Genomic DNA, 20,376 nt, shown 5'->3' with positions numbered 1-20,376 from the left:
GAAACAGAATAGGGTTGCAAAATGCTCTATTGGTCAACAAACGCTGGAACAACATGTGAAAATGATATACAAATGGCCCCTCACACCTGATCAGTTGAATACGTTTGGGCCAACATATTTTAACAGATGTTGGCGTGGTTGTGGCGAAGGTAACCCACTTACACATGATGGGGCATGTCCTAAATTGCACAATTTTTGATTGAGGTTAAGGTCACTGATCAAGGAGGTCCTACAGACCCAAATACCACATTCCCCAATGCTATTTTTCCAGCTCAACATATCAGCTGAATGGTGTATTGTATCCCTAAGGTGGGAGGAAGGGGCTCGAAACAACCCTTGGGTATTCTATGGTTGCATAGGTATGGTCCCTGCTGGCTCTTGAAAAGATGGCCGTTACTGTGAGGAAAAGGCTGCCCAAAAGGGCCAGTGTATGGTCCCCCTTATATATTTTTTAGCTAAAGGCAAGCACGGACCCGGGGATCAAACCTGTATTGCTCCGTAACGTCTTGCTTCCAAGACGGGCACGTTGCCACTGAGCTATCCTCCCGAGACTGGAGTGGAGAGAAGGGAAGAGTAGATGGAGATTGTTAACTCCAATAAGGAGGTTGTGGCACAGGAGATTTTGTTTGAATTGTATTGAACTTGGCTTGCGCGTCCGATCACAAATTCGGAATGAAAAATTAATAAAGGATGGAAACAAAGGTTGGTAGAAAACATTAATTTTGAGGTGAAGTTTGCAGGGAACATGGCAGGCCATACATGTTTTTGCCTCCATTATGGTTGTACTGAACAGTTTCCTTTACCGCCAAGTGAAAGGCAGCGTTTCTACAAACTGTAAATGAAGGCTACACCCTCTACTTGAGCATTTCTGCTTTTCTACCCCATTCATCCAACATGTTCTACCCCATTCATCCAACATAAATACCCACTCTCTATTCCTGAATGATCTCAGGTTCTTTTCCACCAGTCATGTACATCTTACACTATTATGTCCTTCCCAAATACATCTCTGTGGCATATTGGCGGTGTTACTCCCTTCTATCTCCACTTTTGCTCATCTTGAACCCTTTTTTTCCCCATCTAGGCCACTCTTCCAATCATCTCTACCTGCGCACCTCTCAGTGACTGGCGAGCCCTCTGGTTTTCTGGAGATGATGTAGCGGCAACTCAGTCCAGCATCTTTCACCATCTGGTCCCCAAGAAATTCTGCCAAGCGCTTAGCGGTGCTAATGGAGGTAGATTTCTGCTCCCCATAATCCTCCAGCTTCCGTGACATTGAACGATTCTCTGAGATCAGTTCAAAAAGTTCGGAGTCCGGCATGTTAGCAGCCTAAGAAAGATAGACAAAAATAACCATAAAGTCCATCCCTGTTCTGTCAATTCCTCATATTGCCAGAAGACATCAATACAAAGCATTACATAAAGCAAACCTAGAACCTCCTGGAGAATTTCACCTCCCTCTCAGTATAGTTACATACCACATAATCCACCATCTGCTTCCCACTCACCTTGCTATAAAGGACATCCAGCCAGTAGTCAGCGACCTTGGCCACAGAGGCATAGACCTCTTCAAGCGTGGTGCCCTTCAGGAAGGCTTCAAAGACCGAAGACTGGAAAATCTTAATCAACTGCAATTCTCCACGCCGCTTTATTTCAAAACCCTTCAGCTCGGCTAGAGACCCGTCCTCATTAAACACTGCATACCTGAGGGTTTAGAGAGGCAGCGCATAAGCATCAAGAAGCACAAGTAGGTGCCATGCCAGACCTCAAATTGGGATAGTAATTATTGTTTTTCACCATCTATGTTTGAGCAGTCCTTAACTGAAGACTGCAGCAAACCCAGCAGTGAATGCTTGGGTCAGTAAACCTGGGATGGACACAGTAACTTCCCAAGGAAGATTCTCACAAACCCTAGTTACTCACTCAATATAAAATTGCTTCCAAACAAACAACAATGAATGGATAAATAAACAAAACCCTTTCTTAAAAAGTACATATCCATGTTGCCTGCTTGCATGAGGAGTCGGATATTTGTGGGACTGCACATTATATTTACATCGTGCATAACAAGCTGCACACGTATACGATTAGAATGGCTTCGAGCTGGTGACCATCATACAGGTGTAACCCACATGAGAGCTTACTGAGACATTCAAGTTAAACATTGTCACATGAATGAGATTCCAATCCAGTCTTGGCTAATGGGCTTCCATTACTTTGCAATCAGGTATTTTTAGACCAGCATTAACATTACTAGCACTAAATTAGGCATGCAAAATGACATGAGCTAATAAGCTAGGACTTGCAGAACAAATCTAAGGAGGGTTAGGTAGGTGGACAACAAAATCTATGTTGCAGCATATATTTGAAAAAGGAGTGTACATTATCTTCATTTCAGTGGGGCAGCCCTTGGCCCTCCTCCCACCTGACTTTGAGATATTTAGAATGGAGATAAGGAGACCAGAGATATTGTAATCATTTGGCCAGGATAGAAAATGACACATGCTCCCTCTAAATGCCCCCACCCTAACTTGGTTAGTAGAGGTGACCCCCATCATGCCATTCTACTACACTCCAGTTTGGTCAATGTTTTTGCCTCAAGACTATGCCCCCCTCCCACAACTCCTACAGTTGGGACAGAGCAGGAAGATGGCTAAGAAACGGACACTGGGAGGACACCAGGGGGTGCGCTCACGGAAACAGTCTGAGAGCGTGACTCCCAGTCCAGCAGGCCGTAAAGTGGAACAAGCCCCCACTTTAAGCCCCCCCCCCCCCAGGTGGACAACGCCTGGTGTAGGTGAACCATAAGGTGCCCGGCCACACAAGAAAGTTGATGCAAATCGTGCCCCGGGTGGCAGAGATATCTGCTTCGGGAGCAGTTGCCAGGAAAATGTAATTTACTCCACCGGCACTGAGCTCTGTGACAGCAAGCCGCAAGTGTGTTGCAGGAGCGGCCTGTAGCCTTCAGAAGGAGGTGCGGAGAAAGCAGAGGGCCCGGAGTGCCTGAGCAGGGGGACGCCAGTGTTTGAAGGCGAGCGTCCCGTCGCCCTATAATCCCCCTGTATCGACCTCCCTGGAAGGCGGTCTTGTGCACCAGCAGGGGGGTGAGGTTCCTCCTCTCCCCCACAGCTCTGGCACACAGCAATTGTGAGTCGCGATAGGGGAGGTGCACCGTAGTAGCCCCGACAAACTTGCCACACAGAGGGACCATCTGGCACCAGGCAGTTACGAAGTGAGTGGCACAGCGCTCTCCTGGGAGTCACTGAGGCTGGTGGAGGTTGTGGATCACGAATGCCTGTTAGTGAGGTGTGGGCCCCCTGACCTGGTTTAGGGTTGTGTGCCCGCCTCATTAAGCAGATACTGTGAAGTGTGGAGGAGAGAGGGAAGTGGGTCTAGCTGTTTCTCATGGACAGTGGTCTGTGTCGGGTACTCCGATCTGAGGAGTGACTGACCTGGGTCACAGTTTAAGAACGAGAGTACTGGCAAATTGAACCCGGCATTGGACTCAACCCTGGTGAGGGGGCTTGAGATCTGGTGGGGCAAAGCAGGCGATTGGGACATTGAAGGTCTGGACAGCCGGAAGCCCGTGTCGAGAGCGAGGTCCACTGGAAGGGTACGGCCCCAGAGGAACACAGAAGGAATCAGATTGTGGGGGGGGGGTCCCCATCTGAGGTGAGGCGTGGGGGCTCTGCTGTGGGGGCTTGCCCCAGCTCCGGTTTGGGGCTCCTGTATTACACATGGACTGGAAACTGAAATTGGAGCGTTTTGATTACCCACGGAGTACGAGGTCGATAAGTGCTACCCCAGGCCGGAATATGCTGGAGGGCGAAGATGACCCTGTGTCCATGAAGAGACATTTCCTCATTATTGGAAGAGATTCGGGGAATGAGGGCAGACATATGGGGAATGTGGATAAAATTTACCTCGGAATAGATAAAATGGACGAGAGGTTGCAGGCCGTGGAGCACAACCGGTCATCCCTCGATACATCGGAAACGCAGATGGAATGTGGATGGTGGAGCTGGAGAGTAGAGGGGGGAGATTACTCTTAAGATGGATGATTTTGAGAAAGGAGGAACAACCTCATTTTCAGGACCTATCCTCCGTCGCATTGGCACAGGGGCGCCTATGCATGCCCCTCACGAAATGGCTGAATGAAAAGGGGGTTAGATACAGATGGGGTTTCCCCTTCTCAGTTTCCTTTGGGGTGGATGGATGGATACCGCTACAAGCTGGTTACAGAAGAGGACATACAGAGGGCCACGGGACAGCTCATGGGAGGTGTGGAGTCCACAACAGAGGTAGGATCGGAGGACCTTTGGGACCGACAGTGGTGTATAAAAGGGCCAGGCAGGCGCAGAACAACCGACTTGAGGAAATTGAACACCCCCCCAGCTGGGCCTACCTGACTTTGGGGACTCCAGGCCCCACCGGGGGCCTAAAGCTTCACGTCAAGCGCACCTGGGGTCTTTTTGTCAGAGCTTGGGATTCTTTCAGAGTTTTTCTTTTGGGCATGTGACAGTAATGTGAGTTGGTTGTGTCTGGAGGGAAAAGTTTAGTTTATTGGTTATTCCAAGGGGTCGCATTGGAGGATGGAAATTGTTTGTGAATGGGAGTGCTTCGGGGGTGGGGGTCTTTTTTGGGGGTACAAGAGAATTGGAGGGTGGGGGGGGCTTATGTTTGGAGGAGTTTGTGGAGATGACCCGATGGACCAGGTCCTATTGGTGGTCTGGTGTTCGTACAGTGATGCTAGCTGGAGGGGACCAGGCACCACAGAGGGAGAGGGATGGCGGAAGGAAAGGGGAGTTGGGTACAGTTCTGGAGGGGGGAGCGTTTAGTTCAAGTTCTTAAGACCCAGATTGAAAATATTTGGTTCAGGAGGTAGTCTGTCTCGGCGGAGGTGTTTCAAGTGAGACTAAGGTCGTCCTGAACAAGGAGAAAAGGGATGATCGTTTTCAGGTTTGTAATGTGGAAGGGCTAAATTCACCCTTGTTGCCAGAGACTTCCGCAGAATGGAGATGGATGTTCTTTTCCTTCAGGAAACTAGGTTCTCAAGGGGAGAGGAAATAAATATTCTAGGTTGTCTCTTGGGCCAGGTATATTTGGGGTTGGGTATGGTAAGAAAAGGGGGCATTGTTATCCTGATCCCTAAGTCGATTCTACACTTCCATTGTCAAAGTCTGGAGGTGTAATGAGGGGAGGGCTATACTACTGTCGGGCCTCTTGAAAGGGGTGCGATTCACCTTTGTGGCATTCCAACCCCCACAGCCAGAGCCAGGTGTGTTTTCTCAAACCCATTTTGGTGAACTTTTTGAATTAAGGGGCAGGATACTTGGTAGTGGGCACAGATTTTAATATGGAGGCAAACCTGCAGTTCGATAAAAGGGCCATGGGGTTGAGAGGGACGCGCCCCCCTCAACAGGTCGGGAAAGACTGCAGGCAGGTTTGGATCCATATGGCCTGAGTGATGTGTGGCGCTTTTCACCCCCAGAAAAGGGGGTTCACTATTTACGCCACGCCCCATGGGACCCATACTCGTATAGACTATCTTTGCATCTCGAGAGAACTTTTGGAGGGGGCCCTGGGTGCAGAAACCCATCCGATTATGTGGTCTGGCCACAACATGGTATCCCTAGACTTGTCTTGGTCAGATTTAGCCCTCCATAACTCAATATGGAGATGCAGCAACAAGTCCCTGTGGAGGGCCCCGTCTTTGGCGTGGAGTTGGAGGAGGAGGTAATACGGGAGTACTGCCAATATATCTGAAGGAAGCCATAATCGTGAAGGATAAGGGAAGGTCACTTAGATCAGATAACTCAAATATACTTATTGCACCTCGGCATAAGACCAACAAAACAAGGCAGAGGTCTTTTGAAGTAGCGGCTCCTACAGCTTGGAATGCCCTTACAACTTCAATAAGAATGTTGGTGTCAACAGAGCTTTTTTTAAAAAAGCTGAAAACATTACTTTTTGCCTAGAGCCTTGCTAGTTGCCATAACAGACAGCTCAGAGTTCTGTTGTATGTGTAGTTCTGTTCCGTGTTTGTTAGTCTACGCCCATCAGCCTTTGGGTACCAGGTGCGCATTACAAATGCCTTACCATAACATAACTTTGTTTTGAATGACATAAGGGGGTGGACCAAGGTACAGTCTGGGATGCGGGGAAGGCTACATGGAGTGGCCTGCTGATCAGAGAGGGAGCGCGTATGAAGAGAGAGGACCTTGCTGAGAACAAGTTGTGTAGGAGATGGGGGCCTTGGAAAGGAGGATACAGGAAACTGAGGAGGGAGAAGGGGAATTGATGGAGGAAGTCAGGGGCAAGAAAGAGGAACTCAGGTTCTGGAGGAAGGCAAGGTAATAAGGATGCTCCAGTTCCTGAAGCAGAAATATGAAAAGTGGGGACAAGGCAGATGCCGGGTTGGCAGCGCGGTTGCATGGCCAGCTTGCTGACAGATATCGGGGGTGTAGTGTGCTTTCACTAAGAGCTATATAAGGGGGATGACCAGCCAGAGGGGGAAGGGATAGGAGCCTTCCTGGGAGGGATGTCATTACCAACACCATCTCCTGAGGTGGCTGAAGAAATGGACACCCCTATTACAGGTGATGAGATCATAGTGGCAATCCGCCACATGCAATCAGGAAAGGCGCTGGGGAAGGACAGGTACACAGTTGCTTTTTGTAAGACATTTGCGACTGTCATGGCCCCTCAACTTGTCAAATTATTCAACAATATTTTGGAAACCAGTAGAGCCCCAAAGACCTTTGTGCAGGCCCTTATCTCAGCGATACACAGAACAGAGACCCGCGGACCTGTAGTTCGTACCGTCTGATTTCACTTCTCAATGTTGATACAAAGTTATTTGCTCGGGTCCTGGCAACGAGACTTGACCCACATATGCCACGACTTGTGCATTCAGACCAAGTGGGTTTCATTAGGGGTAGTCTCTGCATTTTATCGAGGGGGCCCAACGAGAGGGGGTAACCCCATGCTTTGATCTGTCGATGCAGACATGGCCGTCGACTGGACCTTTTTGAGCGCAATCCTGGTTAACTTCGGATTTGGGCCCAAGTTTTTGTGGGGTTTCCTGGCATTTTACTCGGACCCAGTGGCCTGTGTGTCTGCCAATGGAAACTTCCCAATGGTTCTGGCTCGGTCTGGGTACGAGACACAGGGTGGTCCCCTTTCACCCATTGTTTGCTCTCTCCTTGGAACCTCTGGCTCAGGCATTACGAGATGATACCCGAGCGGAGGGTATTTCCAGGGGAGGGGTGGAATGCAAATTGGGTATTTACGCCGATGACATTCTGCTAGACTTTAGGAATCTGATGTCCTCGGTCACAGCGGTGGTTGAGGTAGTGCAATGATATCAGGCTCTCTGGCTTCAAGATAAAAACAGGGAAATCCATTTTGTTTCTTTTGAACCAGATGGGTGTGGAGGACAGAACCTGGTCAGTCTGGGAATGAGGATTGAAGAGAATCAGCTGTGGTACATGGGTATAAAGGTGACAAGGGAAATAGGTGGTCTACATGAAGCGATCTTTCCGGCTCTTTTGGTGAAGTTATTTGACTATCTGGAGAAATGGGGTAAATTTACATTGTCATGGATGGGATGGTTGAACTCTATTAAAATGAACTTCCTCCCGAGGATCCGTAACTTATTTCAGATGCTTCCACATGCAGTGCTAGAAAACAATCCTCAGCACCCACAGAGATTAACTTTTATTCTGGACAGGAAAGGGTTCACTGTGTTCAGAGTAAATATTTTTACTACATGTCCTTGGCTGCTTACCTCTTTTTCAGTTTCTTCCCTTCCTCCTTGGAAGCGGGAAGGATCATGGCAAGGTATGGTCCATCCACTTCAAAGAAGATACTGTTTTCTGAGCGAGTTACATAGGTCAGCGAGGCTGGATCAACTAGCTCTTGATACTGATCATTTGTGAATCCTTCCTGAAAACACAACAGATGTGGTCATGTAATACTTCCAAAGTGTATCAATTGCAGATGTGGCTTCCCTAATACAGCACTTGCATACAATACAGCCGTCACAGACTCCCAAACAAAACGCCCAAAAACTTCTCCAAATACAGCTTCATAAATACTTATGAAGAAGTCCTCCCAAATATATTCACAGATCAACAAAAAAAGTGATGAAGTGTGGGGAGGGGGCAAGAAAAGGTGATCAATAAGGTTGAGAAAAAGCCCATGGGACAATTAGCCAGGAGATAAATGTAAAGGAGCAGGTAACGGGACAATCACCTGGGAGATTTAAAAGGGGGGGTGAGGGGGCGGGACTGTAAGAAATCAACATTTATAGAAGAACTATGAAGCTACAAGGGGCTCAAACATGAAGGAGGAGGCAACTGCTGGAAGCAAACTATGCGACAGGGTCAGTAGCCTGGACTTGTCAACAGGGGATGCTAACCTTTCTCAGCCGGGGGTGGGAGACCTACCAGCAAGTAATACAGGACCAGCCCTCTCAAACCCCAACCCGCCCCAGGACGAATGTGGCAGTTGAGGGTTCCAATTCCTGCCACTCCCATGCCAGCATGCTGTTATGCACTCCTCACGTGTTTCATACCATGTCTCATACACGACATTAGGGAGTTTTACACAAGTTACGGTCTGTGAAAGAACTTAGAAAAGCACACCTTGGATGTACAGGGTTCCAACTCTTAGATTTGGCATGAAACACACAAAGGTTTGGCAGAAGGGCTGAGCAGCCAGGCCTAGTCTAGGAGGGCTGTAGGGTGGTACACATAATCCTGAGCATACAATAATTCAGGAAAAGTCTAATGCACTTGTAGTTATATAAATAGTCATGTATATACATATAAACTTATTGTAGACCGCCCAAGTTAACACAAGGTGGGAGAACAGAAATCATGATAGGAAAAATTGATGTCCTATCCTCTCTGGTACACCTTGAAAAAAATTTCCAAGGGGGTATGGCAGAGGAGCCCATTAACTTGGAAGAAATGGACATCAATGTTGAATGGCAAAAGAAAAAGTAATTTGAAAGTAACATCCAAATGTACCCCATGATTATGTCAGGCAGCAACATTGAAGCCTTCCAAAATGTGGCCATTGAAAACCTTAAAAACATCAGTAAAACTAAATAAGTTGGTCAGACGAACAACTTGGCCCGAAAATACAGGTCAGTCTTGAAAGAGTTGAACAGTCTTCCCAATTGTATCATCAGACCCTCAGACAAGGGTTGCAAGATAGTAATCATGAATAAGAGGGAATATATTCAGGAAGCAAATAAACTACTTAATGACAAAATCTGTTATGAGAGACTGACATCTAATCCCCTGCCAGAATTGGAAATCAAAGTTTGGAAATTCATACACGGATGGGAAATCAAGGGAATTTTGGAGGAAGAAAACTAAATTTTTGTACACCGCTCATTCTATTCACCCAACGATAAATTTACCTTTCGAAACTCCACAAGAGTAGGACCAGACCCCTGGACGACCGATTAATACAATAACAGGCTCACTCCTCGAAAAGATGTCCAAATATATTGATGAGACACTATTCCCCTTTTTGTCACCGCCATTTTATTTAAAAGACACCAAAGATGTTCTATCAAGGATAGAGGCCGTACCATGGGAAGCCAGTTACATATTGTTGATAATGGACGTGGTATCATTGTATACGTCAATTCAACATGATTGCGGGGGGGAAAAAGGCATGCAAGTTCTTTAACACACGGTCTCGCAACTACCTACGCCACACAGAGATGGTCCTTGCCATGATTGAAATCGGTCTCAAGAACAATGTGTTGCTTTTTAGCAATTAATTCTTCTAACAAGGGCAAGGTACAGCGATGGGGGAAACAGTTGCACTGTCCAATGCTAACTGTTAGGGAGAAACCTGTGCAGTTCCCTTAGGGACCACTGCAAAAGATTTAAGACTATAGGTGTTGGCAGTAAACCCACTTGGTAGCAGTCTGTACCACCCAGATTTACCTGGAAGCTGTGGCTGAGCAGTCAGACTTCCCTCAAGAAGAGTTAGGCAGTATGCAAAGTCGTACACAATAGGCACTCAGATACAATAATACAAGCAAACACCGACCAGGGCTTTGGTATAAAAGTATATAATTATTTATTTAAAAACACAGTTTCAAACACTCCAGCACTCTTATTGTGAAATATTCTAAACACAGTTACTATTGTAATATATACACCCCTTTTTCCTTATCAGATAAGTCACAGTAAAACGCCACTTATTTTCATACAGAGGTGAGCGCTTAACTAGATTGCACTCCAATAAGTTTGTGAGAAAGGGAGGGAAAAAGACAGAATATGGAAAGGTACACCAATCTAAGATTTAGGAACACTATTAGCAAGGCAGAAGAGCAAAAGTCACTGGTGAGTCAAAGTCCAAAGGCTGGGCCCACTCAGAGAGCAGAGCACAAATGCGCCCAAGATCACACAGTTACACTAGGCTTAGAAAGTCTTGCAGAGGGTTCAAAAAAAGAGTAGAGAGGCTTAGGAAAGTTTAGCCAGGGTGTCCCAGGCTAACCCAGGTTCGAAAGCCGGGGGCTAAATCTACCCCATACAGTCGGTATCAAGGGAGGCCAGACGGGACACGGGACCTTAAGTGGGAAGGATCCTCCAGCGGTGGCAGTTGTTCCTGGTAGTGGGTGCAATTGCGTCGTCGTCCAGGGGAAGAGAAGATCTCGACTTGGAGGAATGAAGTTCGTTGCACTACCAGGGCAGAAACCAGCCGCAGAGTTTTCCGGTTAAAGGTGGTACCTTTGTTTCGCGGTCGTGGTAAAACGTGGTATCCCGGTTGCCGGGGTGCTTGGCACAGGCAAGGCGGCCACGAGGTACGTCGGGAGAGCGAAAAGACAGTGAAACTGGTTATCCCCACCAGTCAAAGGAAGAAGACTGTCCGGCGGGAGATCTCCTCTGTCGTTGGGAAAAGTGGTGAGGCAGTCCAGCAGGGCTCCACCGGTGGTGGTGGTGTCGTGACAGGTCGGCTCAGCTTCTCCCTCGTCGGATTCTTAGGTCCTGTGGCGACTTCTGACGTTCCAGTCCCCAAAGCCCTGCTTTTATGCAGCAAACCCCCATTCACTCAGCCTAGCTGTCACTCAAACATGCTAAGTGGTGAGCCGGCCGGCTCACCATTTGGGCCAATCAGGATGGAGTGCGACTTGAGTTGCCTAGGCAACTCAGTCCAGGGTGCCTAAATTCCCCTCCACCCCTCCTAAGTACCCCAGACAGAGTGGCACCACTTTGGAGGGCTTCTGTGGAGAAGCCCGCCAAAAAGTGGAACAAAGGGCTCGACTTGGGTTGGAGTCACAGAAGAGAACACAAACGCCATTTTAGAATCAAGTTTTGGCAAAAAATACCAACCGGAAAATTAATATTAATTAAATAAACCGGAGGTATGTTCGAGGCTACCGTAAATAATTAAATAAAGGTAGTAGCCTAAAACAATGGGAAATCCCATGGGAAAATATTCGCGGTTGAATATAAAAAGTATTATCCACTGCCACCAGCCAAAACTCGATCAGGGGGGACGGAGACGTGCCCCTCCGACTGACAGACCCCGGGGCAATTGAATTGCCCCAGCCAGTACGTCCACAATATGATGGTTTGTACTGGTTCTGTTCAGAATTTAAGACTAGTAAAGTCAATGGTGACTTTACATGCCCTGGGAGACAGTAGTCAATCCCAGGGTATGGAGTCTTTACTGGGGGGTCACTATGACACCCCTGTGTCACTGCACTGAGGGTGCTGTGCAACACACATCACAAAAACACATGAAGCCCTATTTGGTAAAAGACCCCATAACCCATTAAACACATCTAGATCCAAAGAAACGCACTCAAATCATGTCCAAGAGTGAGGGTAAAAGAGTCTCACTCTTGGCAGGAGAAAAAAATAAACCCCAAAAATCCAGCAAAGCTGCTTGGGGACTCACTAGGTTAGGAAATTCAGCCTAAACAGAGAATTCTCCCTAACACTAATCATGGGGTATTGGGCGAAATTCATACAAAATAAAGTAAAGGTAGGATGAAAAGTATCCCCCTGCCTTGGTAACAGGGTGTTAACCAAGAGAAAATAAAGAAAACTACAGACTAAACTCAGCTTCCAGTAACACTGCACAGAAAGTGCTGCGTGCTACTTCGGTAAAATGTAGATGCCAAAAAAGATGAAAGAAAGTAGGACTCTAAAACATACCAAAAAGAGGTAAAAAGGGTTGCCAACATCAGAGTAAAAAATCAGTGAGCATGGAAAAAAGTTTCCCACTCACTCAGGCGCATAAGACAAAAATCCAAGAGCCCAGCAAATGGTTCTGGGGGACTCGCATGTGGAGAAAATTACACTCAAGAAGGAAAATCTACTCTAACACACGAAATGCTTGCCAGATTCTGTGTTTTTCATAGATCAGCAACACAGTCATGAACCAAGAGCAGCAGAAGAGTGAGAAAACCTCTAGCGCTACCCAGGGTGCAGAAACTAAGCAAGATATGGACCGAATCAGCAACAGCGATCCTCCAGCTTTCTGCTTTACCGGCATTCCGTGCAGAGATCAAGAAGGACCAAGAGAGAAAGAGTGCAGGCAGAACAATAACTATGCGGTGGCGAGCGAAGCCCCCAAAAGCGATTGCATGAACACACAGACGCTGGCGGTTTAAACCACCAGGGATGTTTCAACAAGGCTGAGGCATGAAAAGAGACCAACTTTACCAGAGGGAGGGAGGGATTGCTGTTTGAGTGGCAAAAGTTAGATGAGCTAGTGCAAGAAGTTACTGTGAACGAGATATAACGGGGTGAAAGGAGTGTGACTGAGTAGGCATGTGGAGGAGGGATTAGTAATGAGGGTGAGGGGATAAGTAGTGTGGATGAGGGGGTAGCAGTGTTGAGGAGGGGGAAGCAAGATGGGAAAGAAGGTAGTAATACAAAAGGGTGGAGGCGAGATCTAGAGGGAGAGAAAGACATTCAAGGGGTAGAAGAGAAGCAGGAGTGGTGGGTGGATTTGAAGAGTAGCAGAAAAGTAGAGGCAGAGGAGAGAGGGAGCATGGTAGAAGGTGGTCTGAAGACAACATGGTGTTTGTAAAGCACAAATCACCCATACGATAGTACACTAACTGGATAGAGCAGGGAGAGTTAGGAAGCCCCTGATTGAGTTTAGTTAGAGAAGACATTCTGCCTTTATATCCGCACATACAGAAGATTTACCCCCTACTGCCTTGTACTGTATCTACTAACCGGGGGTCATGGATGCCTGGCTTAGGGAGGAGGTGCTAAACAAGATGAGAGAGGACCCTAGAGCCCACATATATTTCAATAAAAACCCTTGAATCGTCGCTGAGGCTTGGAGTAATTATTGCGCCAACTGTGACAACACCCAATTAAGACCCGCAAGTTGAATTCAATAGAAGAGTTATAGAACTGTATTTATGTCAATTAGATCATTTTGCTAGAGCAAGAAACATGACAACTTGTGTATGTGGCGTCAGTAGGAAAGACTCCCCTTTAGCAGCATGTGTAGTATTATGGGACATGCTGCAAAAAAGCCACCGGGCGAAACTTACCTTCACCAAGATATTCAGCATTGCACCTGGATAAGAGATGGTCACTTTTGGCTTCTTTGCATTAGAAGATTTGATGACAAAGTTTTCTGGAAAACTGTTAGGGAGGACGCACCAAATTCCATCAGTATCCAACTCCAACGGCCGCCTGAATTGGGAAAGAACGAGAGTCAACATCTGATAGATCAGTATAAGGTACATCAAGTTGTGGGAAAGCAACTTGAGAGTACAGCAACACTAAAACATTGGTGGGATGCATGCTTTCAAGCTTAATTCTGTACAATCACTCACCCAATCTGCTCAATCAATTCACGAGCCTGCGTTATGATGTTTGCCCCAGTGTAGCACACAATTCCAGCCATCTCCATGGAATACCAACGGGCCCTGCAAAGACAAATTAAAGACAACAAATATTGTTGACAGTAATCCATCGTAAATTGTGGGCAGGAGGGGCGATGCTTTGGATAACAGTAGAAAACGTGAGATGCAGTTATTTACTTACCTGGAATGTCTCCAGTGGGTCCTGGCACCTCCCCCCCCCTCTTGAGTCCCCAAACCCACTTGTCAAACACTTATACCCCTGGCTATCACTTCGAATTTCTATCACTTCGAATTTCACTTCCAAACACAACCTCTGATCAGTGCATTTCCACGAAAAGCACAGCCGGAAACTATTCAGTTTGAGGAATGTGATATACAACTAAAAAGTGATTCCATTCTATCCCACTATGCCAATTCTTACCCCTAACTTACTACTTTCGTATTTTTGTTGAAACAATTCCCTTCACCCATGTTTCTTATCTTTTCTCCTGCCTACTCTGGCCCTTATTGCACACCCCACAATTGCATTTCCCTCTCATCCCTTCACCCCCTTTCAATGTCTCCATACAGGGCCTATAAACTTTTGTAAGTTGCTGAAAGCCTAGATGTTGGCATTAGGATAGAGGACAAATATTATTTTTTAAAAGAAATTCCTTAAAATAAATCCAAATTCTGTTTAGGAGGAATCCCATTATTGCACCTGCTTTGATACATGTAATCCAAAATCTGTTGAATTACTTCTTATTTAATAACACCTCCATACTCTATTTGTCGCATGTCTCATGTCTCATGATGGATTTATGCTTACGCATGTTTCGAGCTATGCGTTATTCCGAAGGACATTAATTACATATTCCTTAAATGTTAGTATAGATTTAGTCTCACAACCATAAATAAGCAACAAAAAAAGAATACATTCAATCAGAAAAAGATTTTTTTAAAAAATAAAAAAAATATTCAATACATAAAAGGAAAGAAAAATGAAAACAATTAGAAATAGAAAATCTTAAATGCCAACGTTAAATATAAGTGGCAAATGCTTCCATGTGTCTACACTATCATTTGTTGGTTGGTTGTGCCTTTATTACAATGTGAAGAAAATGTTACTTCAATTTTCGTGATTGATATTCATGAAATACTAGCAGAAGTACCCGTTCTCCGAATGGGTTCTGTAGACGGACACGACAACACTGATCCCGTAGGTCGCTGTTCCAATCCACTTATCGCTTGATGTGCTTTGCACCCTGAAGGAAACTGCACTGAGAATGGGCGTGCAAGGCCATTTGACATACCCCGCAGCAGACGTTGGGTGGGGAGATTGGGGGGGTGGGAGGGGGTGGGGGTTTGGGGGCAAGATTTGGTATGCTGCTGCATACTGGGACCATCCATGCTCTCTCCCCACCTGTGGCCTAACCCTGGCATGGTGCAATTAATTGAGGTGCAAATATCTTAGAAACCGTATATCCTAGGGCCTGGACCTCGAGTTTTGTTCCTCGCATCAGGACCGGTCCTTCTGCGATTACATTGACGTTTCGCTGATTTCAGGCAACTCTCATGTGTGAAGGTGCTATAATCCCGGGAAAGGGACTGGGTGTCAAAATGTCATGTAGCCAGTAGTGTCCCAAAAGGTAACTATGCCATAGTTCTTTACTCCCCATATTGGGTGCATCAGAAGTAATATTTTTACGGGTATTAGGTCTCTTTAATTTAGTAGGGACAGCAATAGTAGGTACATTGTTACTACGAGTAGCCAATCTTCTATTTGTAAAGCCCACCAGGATTGAATTAACGCCAGATCTAGAGAGTCCTTTCTCTACATGTACAATTTCCTAATTCCAATTGTAGACTAAACTGTGCTTTCATTTTCAATTTCTTTTCCTTTCATGTCTTGAAACATCTATTTTTGTTACTGATTGAATATGTGGTTTTTGTTTTGTTTTAATTTACTTATGTATGGTAACACATACTAACATTTAAATAATATGTAACTAATGCTGTGAGAAAGAGTGCATAGCTTGAAACACTGAGCATCAGGTGTTACTAAATAATGTGATTAAATACACTTTTGATTATGTTCATTAGTGAAGCAGGTGCAATCAATACCCTTGTAAATGTGTTTTTCCCATAAGTACAACTGCTTGATAACAGAAATGCCTCAACCCATGGGAGGTTTGCGAAACTTCCACTTATGAAACCAGCCCAACAACGGAAGTTCATTAATTGCTTCTGTAATAATCATCTATAGGTTAGGAGGACTGTTAGGCAAGATTGCATGCAGTACCCTGTGGGAGACTGAACCAGCCTTGTCCTCTTGGCAATAGTTAACCCAACCTTTGGTATAAGCATGTACTACACAAGTTGGTAGAGTGACTGAGCAGCCAGGCTTATCTCAAGAGGGGTCAATGTGAGCTGTAGGGTTGTAACAGAGATTTACAGTGACAGGTATTCAAATAAACACTCAAGGTTTCTTGATTAAACAATTTATTAATTTAACAGTCAGTTGAGTAAGCCTTATTTAAAAGGGAGCAAATATATGCAACACAAAAATATACTTCAAAATACAAACTCAGTTTCTTTAAATCAGTAGATACCCATTTGGGATGCGACACATACTTCCTACACGACTTCAATAACTAGAATACTGTGGACATTGATATATCACTGGCACATGTAGAGCAATACTGAGGTTAGTGTCAAAAGGAAAAGATGAGGGAATAAAACAATGATTAACAAATAGTCTTAAGCAGTTCAGTACTTTTGAACCCCCCCCCCTCCAATGCAAATTAAATTTACCCTTTTCCAGCTACACAAATTATAGAAGAATGGGTCCCTTTTGTTGAGGGATAGTTAAAGCACAAAATCAGAGGTTAGAAGAGTCTTTCAGGGAGCAGACCAGCCAGTGTTAATTGAGCAAAAGTCTAGGTGAGCTGAAGCATTTCTGGTAGCTAAGTTAAAAGTCTTGCACAATGTTTTAGAAGTCTTTGTAGAAAATGAAATCACTGTTGGGCCACAAGCTGGGAGGCTTGCGAGGGGCAAAGCTGCAAGCAACTCTGCAACAGGCAACCAAGACAAGTCTCAACTGAGAGCTAGCAAGGCGACACGACAAGAGGTAAGTACCTCATTTACAGTACCTTAGGTCTGAAGAAATTCGTTCCATCTGGCTTCTGTTCCAGTTGTAGTATGGCAGATCCTGTTCCTGGGCCTCAAGAGGGAGGACTCCTGCACTACAGCTTCTCGCGAATAGCACCACCGCGGATCTCAGCTACCTTATGGGCTTTCCACGCATCTGGGGTCAAGCACTCTGTTGAGGTGGTTCAGGCTCGGTCAGTCCTGCTTCATAGGAGTCAGAGGATCTTCCTGGAGCTCAGGTTCGACTTAAAGACGAGACACTAGATTCCGGTGTTCTTCTCCCTGGCAATCAGTTCCTGCAGCAGCAGAAGTACAGCCAGCTCCGAGGGGATGTCCAGATGTTAGTCTTGAGGTCGATTGGTCCCACCAACCCAAGGGGAGAAGTCATCCTTTGCAGGGCTTTAATAGTCGAGGCAAAGCGGATTAACATCACACCGGCAGCAAACATTCGTGCACAGAAATAATTAGACATGGGAGTAGATCAAGTGGTTGCAACTTCTTCAGACCTTCACCCTCAGTAGTGGTGTGGACTGGTTTAGACCTGTCCCACATCATAGAAGCCATAACACACATTCTGTGTGGGTGGACCCGAGTGTTTGGATTATTTTTTAAATTAAGGACAGCCCGTTTGGCTGGCTGCCAAAACCTGTGGGTGTGCCCTGGTGTATGATTGAAGGGCTTACGTGTTTGGGTATACCCAGGGGAGGCTCTTACAATGCCTCATTTCTGCTGGGATTTAGGTGGGTTGCTGTCCTGCTGCTGGAAGAGTTTTGTCACAAAGCTGCTGCTGTTGCAATTTTAGGATCAGGTCTAGCCATAATTTCTGGGTCCTCCGTCATTACCCTTGGCAACCTTTTTTTCCTTTTAACTGTTTGACATCCCTTGCTAGGCTACCTTCGTCCCCCACTCCTCGACACTGGATGGGTGGGGATGCCTGTTGTGGGGCCATTTCCAGGCCATTTTATCACTGCCTTTCCAAATTACTGCCTTGTTTGTGTGCCCTGAGAAAGAAAACTGCCATCCAGAATGGTTGTGGGACATCACTGCCCCACCTATGCAGCTTGTCTGGGCGTCTTGGGTCGCCTTCACCATTGTTTCCTTAATGGGACAGCTTTCTCCTGGCTGGCTGCCCTTCGAACCATATGAAACTTCTTGGTGAGTTTCTCAGTCTTCCTGGAGCCATGTTGGCCATTTTCACTTCTAGATGGTGCGTCCCACTCCAAAAAAGGCTGATTGTGCTTTGGGGTTGCTGGGTCGTCATTGGTCCAGGGTTAAAATACATTGGTGAATGGGTGTCAAGGTGGTTTTTTTGCATAGGCTTCTGGTGAAGGTTATGCAACCACTAACATTCTATATATATATGACATGCATTACTTACCGTAAAAGCATTTCTGATGATTGCATTTCTGACGATTGTATCTGCTTAGATTCACATGCTATGCATATGGTCCGACATCCAGTGGTATCCGCTGAGTATTGCATCTGGTCTTTTGGGGACAGAAAGGGGACGTCGGCATAGGCGTGTCTGAAACACTATCCCTATCGTGACGTGTGTAGTACAGTAAGTAATGCATGTCTTCTGATGCTTGTTAATCTGCTTAGAATCACATGCTGTGCATAGACTAGCAAGCAGTACCCGGAGTTGGAGGTGGGCTGTGAGAAGGAACAGTAGAAAAAAGATGTCTTAGTACTGCTTGTCCCACCTGAGAATAAGAACTAGAATGAGTGTCTAGGCAATAGTGTTTTGTAAAGGTGTGTACAGAACTCCAGGTTGCCGCTCTGCAAGTGGACTCTAGGGGGAACATTTGCAATGAATGCTATGGATGCCCCAGTGCCTCAAGTAGAATGTGCTCTAGTCTTGAAGGGCTGTTCTCTCTTTGCAAGAGTGTAACATAGTGTGATGCATTTGACAACCCACCTTTATATTGCTGATTTAGAGTCAGGGTCCCCTTCTCTACAAGCTGCCACTAAAACAAAGAATTGTTTAGTTTTCCTCAGTGGTTTAGATCTATCCATGTAGAACATGAGTGCCCTGCGCACATCTAGTGTGTGAAGGCTTCTTTCGGCCAAGTTAGTAGGTCTCTGGAAGAACGTGGGTAGTTCGATTGACTGGTTGACATGGAACTTCGAAATAAATTTCGCCGCTAATGTGGGATGAGTGCGCAGAACTACCTTATCTATGTGGACTGTAACAAAGGGGTCCAAAACCGAGAGGGCCTGTAGTTCGCCAACTCTGATAGAAGTGATAGCTACCAGAAAGGCTGTCTTGTAGGTCAGGTCTTTCAGACTAGCTTTATGCATAGGCTCAAAAGGGGTCCCATGAGCCTAGTTAAAACCACATTTAGGTCCTACCCAGGGGCTGGGTGAGTGATGGGGGGGATACATTCTTTTAACCCCTTCCATAAAGGCTTTAATCACAGGTATTTTCCACCACGACACCTTCTGCTGTGACGTGGTGTAGGCTGACAACGCCGCTAGGTGAACCTTTAAGGAATTGAAGACTAACCCAGAGTTCAACAGATGGGTTAGATATAACACAATGTGTGAAGGCGAGCAATCGGTAGGATTGACGCCTTTGGAACTCCACCAGACAAAACGTTTCCATTTGCTGGCATAGCAATAACATGTGTTAGGCTTTCTTGCCTCCCTCAGTATGTCCATGCATCTTTGAGGGAGTTGCAGGTGTCCGAACTCTAAGACCTCAGGAGCCAGGCTGCTAAGTTCAGAGTTTGTGGGCATGGGTGCAGAGTCTCCCCCCTCCGTCCTGAGACAACATGTTGTACAGGCAGGGCAGCTTGACTGGTGGGGAGAGGGATATTTCCATCAGGTGCGCGAACCAAGGTTGGCGGGCCCACATGGGAGCCACCAGAATCATGGTGACTGGTTCCTGGTGCATCTTGTGTACCATCCTGTTGAGAGGGGAGTCGTGGGGGGGGATTCGGGGGGGGGAAAGCGTAGACAAACTTTCCCGACAAAGTTATTCAGAGACCGTTCCCCTTGGATCGGTTCTGGGGGTACCTGGAGGCGTAATCTTGGCATTGGGCGTTCTGCTGAGTAGCGAACAGGTCGATCTCTGGAAACTCCCATTCTGCGAAGACGTTGGATACAATGTCTTCGTGCAGTCGCCATTCGTACTCTTCTGGCAGAGGAAAATCTCTGCTGAGTACGTCTGCCAGCAGATTGAGCTCCCCTGGAACATGTTGGGATATCAGGAACATCTTGTGTTTGAGAGCCCATATCCAGATGTTTTGGGATAGCTTGGATAGCCCTGGAGAGTGAGTGCCCCCCTGTTTGTTCAGGTAATACATTGCTGGTGTGCTGTCGGTTAGGACCAGCACTCTCTTCCCTTGCAATTGCTCCTGAAAGGCTTTCAATGC

The 20,376-nt window shown here is 46.2% G+C and overlaps 1 protein-coding gene across 2 annotated transcripts in view; it reads right to left on the bottom strand.

Annotated features, from left to right (window-relative positions):
- Positions 1-20,376, bottom strand: part of POLE (DNA polymerase epsilon, catalytic subunit) — an 867,587-nt gene that overhangs the window by 508,891 nt on the left and 338,320 nt on the right. For both annotated transcript variants that reach the window (XM_069619327.1, XM_069619326.1), the window contains exons 22-26: positions 13,841-13,933; positions 13,553-13,697; positions 7,790-7,947; positions 1,509-1,704; positions 1,116-1,330 (exon numbers count right to left, since the gene is read on the bottom strand). In XM_069619327.1, coding sequence (XP_069475428.1) covers positions 1,116-1,330; positions 1,509-1,704; positions 7,790-7,947; positions 13,553-13,697; positions 13,841-13,933 — 807 coding nt within the window. The remainder of the gene's footprint in view (positions 1-1,115; positions 1,331-1,508; positions 1,705-7,789; positions 7,948-13,552; positions 13,698-13,840; positions 13,934-20,376) is intronic.

The sequence above is a fragment of the Ambystoma mexicanum genome, chromosome 10 (assembly GCF_040938575.1).
Source record: "Ambystoma mexicanum isolate Mex_15411 chromosome 10, UKY_AmexF1_1, whole genome shotgun sequence".
In the NCBI taxonomy this organism is placed as follows: Eukaryota; Metazoa; Chordata; class Amphibia; order Caudata; family Ambystomatidae; genus Ambystoma; species Ambystoma mexicanum.
Note: the sequence above shows the minus strand (reverse complement) of the source record. Positions and strands in the feature narration are given on the sequence as shown.